The following is a 9,039-nucleotide window of genomic DNA, read 5'->3' as shown; positions in this document are numbered from 1 at the left end:
CATAAAATCTTTTCTTTGCTGCATTGCTAAGAAATGTCCCATTATACATTTATACTAACAGAATTCCAAGACGATCCTCCCATCACTACTCTTATAATCAATGCTCAAAGAAACAAAGTTATGAACTCTGATTTGCTCTACTTACAACAAAATTTTAATTTTCATTTTCAAAATTAGATCATCATCCAATCTTTACTGTCATCTTAGTCTTAATTGTCGCTCAGATTAAAGAGATACAGTAGCTTAGTAGAGCTTATCATAACCCCTTTGATCAGACAAATGCATCAACTAATTAGTCAGTCAATAAGGATCACCCCATTTAAACACAGACCCAGGTACCCGAAATAAAAGATGGACAACGCAGCAGATATAGTCATACATCCTTTCCGTAATGTTCCTATGTCATGGCCAAGAATCCATGGTCACCTGCAGTTGAGAATGCTAATGAATCCCGCACTGCAATCAATCTGGTGTACTCTGTGAACGCAAATTGATGGTCTGCTGGTTAGGACTTACCGAAACTAGCAACTAGAACAAGCCTTCGCCAATGGTCGGCAAGCCTAGTCATGTATCTCTGGCTAGTATACTCTCTTAGTAATGAGTACACAGAAAAGTCTTGACATATAAGATATACACCATAGCCCACCAGTTACAGATTTATAGTACCTACCCGTCTGTTGTTGAGGCAAACAAGAGGTACCTTAAGAAATGTACTGAGCTAAAAATTGGAGTATATTTAAATTTGTAATCAGAATGTTTTGCAACACTCGTTACTTTAAGCATCAATCTAGTGACACAATCGAAAAGCATGACAGTTAAACAATCTTATGGAATATTAATCCTTAAGCTCATTAGTCATTACTACTATTACTGGATTCCAGTATTTCACTACACCAGTAGTACCAAGTCAAAAACAGTTAAAAGATGACCATACCCAACAAAAACAGCAACCAAGTATCATTGCACGGTTATCTTGTATCAGCTCTCTGCACGCTTAACACGCATGGCCTTCACATTTTTCGTGGTCTACACTTAACAGATATCGCCTTCACATTATTCGTGGTCTCAGAGCTTGGTTTGTAGCAGTCCTAAGGAATTTGTTCGAAATGTCAGAGATGTAATCTTAATTATCTTATTATAACCTTTCTAAAGAGAATGGGTTCCAATAAGAGACAAGTCCTCTCCCCAATCTATCCAACCAATTGGCCCTCTATCTGTCTTACGAGTCAGAATCAAGCAACCACAAGGGTCCACAACCTCAATCTCTAATACTTACCAACAGTCCCATAATACACCCTTTCCTGCCTACACTCCTCTTCCCCCACCCCTCTGAAGCCCTTGACATGTAAAAGCACAGCTGTATAGCCTGTAATGAGGCAATCTTTTACAAAAATTGTAACAGGCACAAACTATTTGGGTGATAAGAATCTAACATTAAAACTTGGGATGTGAAATTTATTCTTAAACATTTACTACTGCATACTGTATAACATTGGAGTTTATAAAACAGAATATAAAGGAATTAATCCAACAAATGGTGCCATATAAAAGCATAAAAGGAATGAAAAGTATCCACAATGCCAAAGCAATTTCAGATCTCAAAGATAGCCTATTCTTTTATCAGCATTAAGGCAGCAGCAAAATGTTATACAAGGAGCAAGGCAGGTTCTAAAACAGCTAAACCAGAAATTCACAGCTAATAAATACACATTTAAAAAAAAAAAAAAAAAAAGGAAATGAAGAAAACAATTCAGAAGGTTGTAAAATCCAGGAAAGTAAAAAAAGATGGCACCAAGACTCCACACAAAAGCCAACATGCTTCAGCTCATGTTGATAAATCCCGATACCAGCAAAGCAATTTCTACACAGCAAAATACACAAGTGAAGAGTGAATTTCCTTGTTCTTGGGATAAGAATCCGACACATTAGTAGCAATAGCAGTATGTCAGAAACATAAAGCCTAAAGGCAGAAGATAATGCAATAAGCAAACACTAATAAAGAACACGTTTTCTTCTTCTTCTTTAGTTGAGACTCGCGAGTATAGCAACAAGCAACGATCATAAAGACGTCAGGTCAGATTTTTGTACCTGCTACTGAATAATCACACCATATCCCAGTATCAGGGTCTTCAGGCTGTTGCTGCACAATAAACAACATTAGCACACAAGAGTGAATGGTTATACTACAGAATAATGGAACACTGAATTATCATTGAACTTCAACATTTTTCCAAGGGAAAGACAGGAAACATAAACATACCCAGATGATTGATTGGGTGGGAGATAAGCTCATTGGTCTTACTATATAATATCGCCAAAAAAATAAGGGCAGGTTGAAATGATTCCTAATTTCCATGATGAAAACTTAGGTAACCTTAATTAGAAGAAGAAAAAAGGAAGGGAAAAAAAAAACTAGCAAAATTTCTATCAATTTTTATGTCCAAACCCTGACGGGATAGCTTGGAGGGGTTTGGAAAATCAGCCCCATAACTTCTGCTTCATGTGCAAATCAGCCCCCAACTTTTAATTACTGAAATTCAGCTCCACAACTCTATTTACAGTGTAATCAACTCCAATCACTAATTTGCAGGCAAACTTTCATTAAAACAAGAGCATTATACAATCCCAAATATAAAGACAATATAAAATCTAATATACGTGTCAAAATCCGCCCAAATGAATCACTTTAAATCCTTTTCCTTTTGCTGCAGGCCTGTAGCCTGCAAGATCTATTCTCCAGGATAGGATTATACATTTTGTCTTCTAGCAACTGTACAGCATTTGGGAGATGGAGCTTTGGTTTTAGCAGAAAGTAAAAGTTTATACAGTGGGAATCATATAGTTTGTTTTCTGCAACTTTACTTCTAAAACCAAATAAAAGAGGAAGAGGGAAGGGGAAATGAAAGAAATTTCATTTACAAGAAATTGGAGGTAAATAGAAGATGGTGAATTGAGAGAATCCACTGAGGTTACCAGACTGTTGTGTGAAAGAAGACCTAAAGCTAAATGCAAACGAATAACAAAAAAAGATATGCGTGAATTTACTGGGGTAATATAATCATGTCTGTTTTTGGCAATGATTATGCTTACGGTGGAATTTAGCCAGAAATTGACAAACTGAAGTTAATTGCACATTGTGCAATAGTTGCAGGGGCTCATTAGCCCCTTTTCCTACTACTAGGGAAAACCCTACCTTAACAAGGATCCACAAAACTAATAAGAAATTGGATACGCTACAACTTCAAGCAATTTTAAACTGTGGTACAGCAATACACAAAATAAGAACAAGCATTTCATTTTCATTGTGGAGCTTAAATATTGTAAGAGGTGATATTTATCAGAGATCAAGGCTACATTAATTATCACAGTTTAACGGGCAATCTATATCCAAGTAGTTGTACATCTTCAACCTCTTTAAATACTATGCCAAGGGAAATCAAATAAATTTCAACCCCTAGTCAAAGTGATGCTTTTGTTTTTCTGTAAGAATCCAAAGCATACAATTTTACAATCCTCATTTAAGGCTACAGTGTAAAAACCAACAATGAAGCATCTTAAAACAAAGCTTCTCGATTGCAAAGGAAATTCCAGCTGCAGTCCTTAAATTGACAGCTCTAGCCTCTAAATATAAAGAGAAAGTCCAGCCCACTTAAAGCCCTCCAATGACTCATTTATGACACTGTGAAACATACTCTTGGTTTTGAAGGGCGCACCAAGGAGCAAAAGTCTTTAAAGCCTAAGCGCAAGGCAAAGAAGCGCGCCTTTTGTAGGTGAGGAGCACTTCATATACATAGGAAAACATATTGATTTCTATCAAATACATCTAAAAAGGGAATTCTGAGAAAAAGGTGAAAGGTCTCTGTGACCAATAGCTAGGCCTCTTCTTATAGCATTGTGGATATGAGGTTTCTATTTCCTCTAGAAAAAAAGTAGATCTGACCGTCACAAAGCCCCCTGAATATTTTCCAAATTATCTTATACATTACCGATTGATGCCTTACAACATAGGGTGCAAAGGCACAAGAAGCAGCCTAGAAAAAAACGCACAGGCACGTGCTTTCTGTAGGTCTTTGAGCCTTAGGTCTTGTGCTTTGCGCCTAGACGCGCTTTTTATAACTAAAAACATACTAAACATATACATTACACAGAGTTGGAAAGGTCTACTGTAGGCATAATTCCAAGGGACAGACATGGCTGCTGAAGTGTTTGTCACCTTATTTTGGAGTGTTGTACCGCACACTCCAATCTCCACAAGGTAACACAATTCTTGGATAAAAATCGGTCACAAAGAAATCAATATAATATTCACATTCGCCCAAGGATCTTGAAAAAACAATGACCTAGTGACACTTTTTAAGATTAAAATTATGAAACCCTAGTAGAGCACAACTACAAAAGATGATTGGGCACAGCTAGAATTGAGTAGGGTATCCCAATGATGATAGGATCAGGGTCAAGCTTAAAGGGCTTTTAATGGATAGGGCTTTTAATGGACAGAGCCTTTAACGGACGGGGCCCTTATTAGGTAGGGTCAATATAGGGCCAAAATGTTTTTCCAATTTAATAGACAAACAAAATAGATAATGTAAAAAAAAAATTACATAGATAAATTTGTATTCATATATACTTAATAATGGCTTTGTTCAATATTATTTTAAATGATATTTTGTTGGTTCACTCATTATCGACCCGATGTTGACTCGCGACCTGCATTGGCCCGGCCCGCTATTGGCTTTATTAAATGTGACCCTCTTTGACCCAATCCACAATTGAGTCGCACCGACCCTAACCCGACCCACCCAATAACCAGTTCTAGGCCCAACCAACCATTTAAGACAATTTTAAAATATAAAATGAGGGAAATTGCAACTTATCAAATACCCAAGCATATAACATACTTCCTTCATTCTTAATTAATTTGAAACAATGCAACTTTGGGAAGTTTCACAATTGCTGCAATAATTCTATTTTAAAATGAGTTCACACTAGGAGGGTTTTTCTAGTTCCCTCTAGGGTTTTTCTAGCCTCCATTACTAGATTTTTTCTGTTTTTTAAAAGTTTTCCTTCACTCTTTTCCTTTTTTTCTCTTTCTCTTTTCTTCTAGTCTCTTTTGTGAATCTTTGTAGGGGCTTCCATTGGTATTTTTACTGGTGGTAAGCCCCCAAAAAACTTTAATTGCTTTCAATAAATGGATCCCATCTTTGAGATGGTTTTATTCTATTAGAGTTAATTTCTTTTTTGATTTGTCTACAGAAAATTGAAGATTTAGGCTTTCATAATCTCCGAGAAAACCTAGAAGACCATATGAGTATTTTCACTTAAACAACTATTCATGAGTGGATCTCAAGACGAATTAGTGCCAACTCACATATTGCATTGCTTTGGATGAAGTTTTTTATTAAGGCGATCGTTGATCGAATCTGGGATGTATCTTATTTTAAGGTGATTTGAACTTGTGTTAGAATTCTAAATTTCCTAGGAATTGTTAGTAACTTGTAGCTTATGAAATCCTTTTTCTTGTTGGAAGAAGAAGAAGAAAAAGAAAAGAACGAGTTCACACTATAAGCTACAAGTTTACACTTGCTTCCCTATATATAACTCTCTTCTTTATATAATCATATAGGGGTCAATTGGTCGAAATTTCCCCCTTTTACTTTTTCTTCAAACTCGGGCTAATTCATCCACTTGCTATTGTAGCAAGAATAGAAGAAGGAAAAAAGTAGAAGATCACAATGCCATACTAAATAGTTGAATTAATCTACAAAGAGAAGTGATTTATTTCAGCACAGCTGAAATGCAAATAGCATATTCGTTAGCAAATGCTCCTTGTCCAGACTAGATGCCATCTTGGCAATACTTTAGAACCTTCATTCCTTCAAGATCTTCCTACATAGTTAAAGAAGATTATTCATGAAGATTTTGTGGGAGTGACTTTGCCACACCTAATTCATATATTTTTGATAAAATAATGTTCCCCGTGTTTACGAACATAAAGAACTTCAAATTTTAACTTCTGAAAAAGAGCACCATTATAGTGTTGCATGCATTCAACTTTTAAAGGCTTTTCTTTACAGATTACTCTTTTTTTTTTTTACATGAAAAGGTTATGGGATGTATATAAAACCACACATCAGCCTTGGAAATATAATTCATGCTACATAATACAAGCAAGCGCATTCAAATGACCTTCATAGAGAATCAAGATTTTCGATAGAGTAAACAAAAAAGATATCAATTCTACTTAATCCCCACCCATGCTAATAAAAATTAAACAGTGTCAGAAAACATGAACCCTAAGTACCAGATGAAAAACAATACGCAGTACACATAATCAACATTCAACCACACAACACCACATAATTGACATGTAGATGATATGATAATCAATAAAACACCTAAATCAATCATTTCAGTCAATAAGGTAAATCACTTACCCTTGCGTTCATCTGATGCATCATGGTACTCTTCATCCTCCTCGATTGCCCTCACTTCATCTGCCTCAGCCACAGGAACCATTTCATCATCTCCATCATTTCCCTCCTTTTCATCAGGATAACGCACAACCACTACAGGGCAGACACAGTGGCGCACACAATAATCACTGACACTCCCAAGCCTACCATTGCTTCCTCTCTTAGATGCACCAAAACCACGACTTCCCATGATTACAGCATTGAAACCCAACCTCTCTACCTCCAAACATAGTCTTTCCTTCATGTCATGGTCTTTAACAATATGAATTTTGTATGGCACCTAAAACAGTAATGGAAATTAATCAACATCAGCACTACTGTCAATGCTTAACAAAATCTTAAACTAGAAATACTAATACCAATAAAGTAAATTTGAACCAATATTGGGCAGAAAACAAAGTACTCTAATTTTGGAATTTGAATTACCCTGAGAAATCACGAAAGTCAGTGGAAGGAATTATGTATTACTCAACAACCCCCTGATTATGAAAATTCATCTTCTCTCGGTCAGAAACCCAAAGTGATTGATCATTTCATACAGCATAAACTACTACCAAGCAGAAAAAAAGACAAAGATTCAATCATTTTCTAGGCGAACTCACTAGGAAATAGGCAAATGCAAGACCTTAGTGACCCTGTCACCATGAGTTGCATGAATGACTTTTAAATTAGAAATGAAAAAAACACTTAACCAATTACTACAAGGGTAAAGTCAATACTTCTACAAGGTCAACAGACTCAATACACAACACCACCATAACATTTTAATGAGAAGATAGAAAAATCAAAAAGTCCAACCCAACAAAGTAAACATGACATCCCCAGAATTGACAACTTCATCACCTTTCAACAATTGGTTTTTATTAAAGTTAATTGCACCCACCACCCAGGCACCCACCACAAAATATAATCTGCACTCATCCATAATTCATTAAATGCATAATCAGTATGTTATGACCTTGTTATATTTCCCAAGCCTTCAAAAATCCCACCAAACCCATCACTTAGGTTCAAATTTTGCAAATGTACAATCAAAATAATTACCAGTGTCTGATAAATTTCAACAAAAACACGACAAAGATTACAGCTTAATCATCACAATTCAACAAGAGTCAAACTAATGCTGATCATCAAAATGACAGTAATCAGCAAATCTCTACAAATCCCAAGTAAAAAAAAAAAAACCTCTAAATTCACCTAGAAACAATCAAAAACCGTGAAAATAACAGGGTTAGAGGATCGAATTGGACATCACTGTACATTTCTACAAAACCCCAGATTACTAAACCCCTAAAATTTCAACATGCCAAGTTAGGGATTAGATTTTGCAGAACCCAAATATTTCACAAGTACAAAAATAGAAACATTGGAAAAAAAAAAACAGGTCTTTTAAAATCAAACAAATAACAAAACCCCAGATGACAAAAGCCCCCCAAACATCCAAGATTAGGTCATTTACGCAAAATTAGAATTGGGTATTCACATAATCAAAAACCCCAACAAAACCCTAATAAAAACAATTACCAATTCTTCAACAAAATCAAAAATCAAACCTGAGCTTGAATAAGGGGTTGAGCAAGATCAGCAGCCTTAGAACTAGTAAAAGCGTCGAAATCATCTTCAAGCTTCTGATGGGACTCTTCATTATCATTACCCTCAGCATTATCAGAAGCAGAAAAATCGACGCAACCCCAATCAGCGCCATAAAGTACAGAAGTAGGACGAACATGAAGAAGAACAACAGCATCACCAGGACGAAGGTAATGGTCAACAGCCCATTTAACAGCAAAAGCACTTTCGTCGCTCAGATCCACAGCAATCGCAATCTTCCTCGCCGCACCAGCCGTCGGAGTCTCGGCGGCGGCGCCAGTTGCGGTGGCTGTTGGGGTTGAAACAGTCACTCTTGGCGAAGATGATGTTGTTGATGCTGGTGGTTTTACACGAATTGGTGGCATTTCTGGGTATGATTGATTTTGTTGATCTGAAAATGGGTTTTGTTGATTACTTGCCATTTTTGATTTTTTTGGGTTTTTTTCGATTGATTTCTAGGGATTAATTTGGGTTGAATTTTGGGGGTTTTGGTTTTCTATGTTGTTGTTTGTCAAATGAAATGAATTATGTTATGTTATGGTCTTATTATGAGGAAATTATTTACTAATTTAATTTATTTTTTATGTACCTAATTTGAAGGGGTGATGGTTTTTGGGCTAATTAATGTGAAGGAGTGTTGATTGGGTTAAGGTGAGTTGTAACTTGGAAGGGATAAAAGTTTGGTTGGGCTAAACCTAACTTTGTCTACATTTTGTCTTATAGTTTCAAGTTTGATTTTGTTGTTAAGAGTTGACTTAGGGCTTGTTCTCTTCCGTTGAAATTCAGTTCAGTTTAGTTCAGTTCAGTTCATTTCAGTTCAGTTCATTTCAGTTCAGTTCAGCTCTTAATTTACGTCTAATGATATTGCTAATGATATAAAGCCAAATTTCATTCTTTTAAGCTCTTATTACAACGACAACAACAACAACAACAATAATAACAACAACAACAACAACAACAACAACAACAACAACAA

General features: G+C 36.0%; 1 protein-coding gene across 2 annotated transcripts; it reads right to left on the bottom strand.

Annotated features, from left to right (window-relative positions):
* Nucleotides 1-1,526: 1,526 nt before the first annotated feature.
* Nucleotides 1,527-8,674, bottom strand: LOC145629322 (universal stress protein PHOS34-like). 2 transcript variants are annotated; one of them, XM_081681890.1, is made up of 4 exons: nucleotides 8,027-8,674; nucleotides 6,435-6,753; nucleotides 2,089-2,140; nucleotides 1,527-1,861 (listed from the first exon to the last, which is right to left on the bottom strand). In XM_081681890.1, the coding sequence occupies exons 1-3, from the start codon at nucleotides 8,483-8,485 to the stop codon at nucleotides 2,130-2,132; spliced, it is 789 nt and encodes a 262-aa protein (XP_081538016.1). In that variant the 5' UTR covers nucleotides 8,486-8,674; the 3' UTR covers nucleotides 1,527-1,861; nucleotides 2,089-2,129. The 2 variants fall into 2 exon arrangements, with proteins under 2 accessions (XP_081538016.1, XP_081538017.1); XM_081681891.1 differs by having other exon boundaries at nucleotides 2,089-2,134.
* Between the last annotated feature and the right edge of the window lie 365 nt (nucleotides 8,675-9,039).

The sequence above is a fragment of the Chenopodium album genome, chromosome 4 (genome assembly GCF_948465745.1).
Source record: "Chenopodium album chromosome 4, dcCheAlbu1.1, whole genome shotgun sequence".
NCBI classification, from domain to species: domain Eukaryota; kingdom Viridiplantae; phylum Streptophyta; class Magnoliopsida; order Caryophyllales; family Amaranthaceae; genus Chenopodium; species Chenopodium album.
This window is presented reverse-complemented; position numbering and strand designations above follow the sequence as displayed.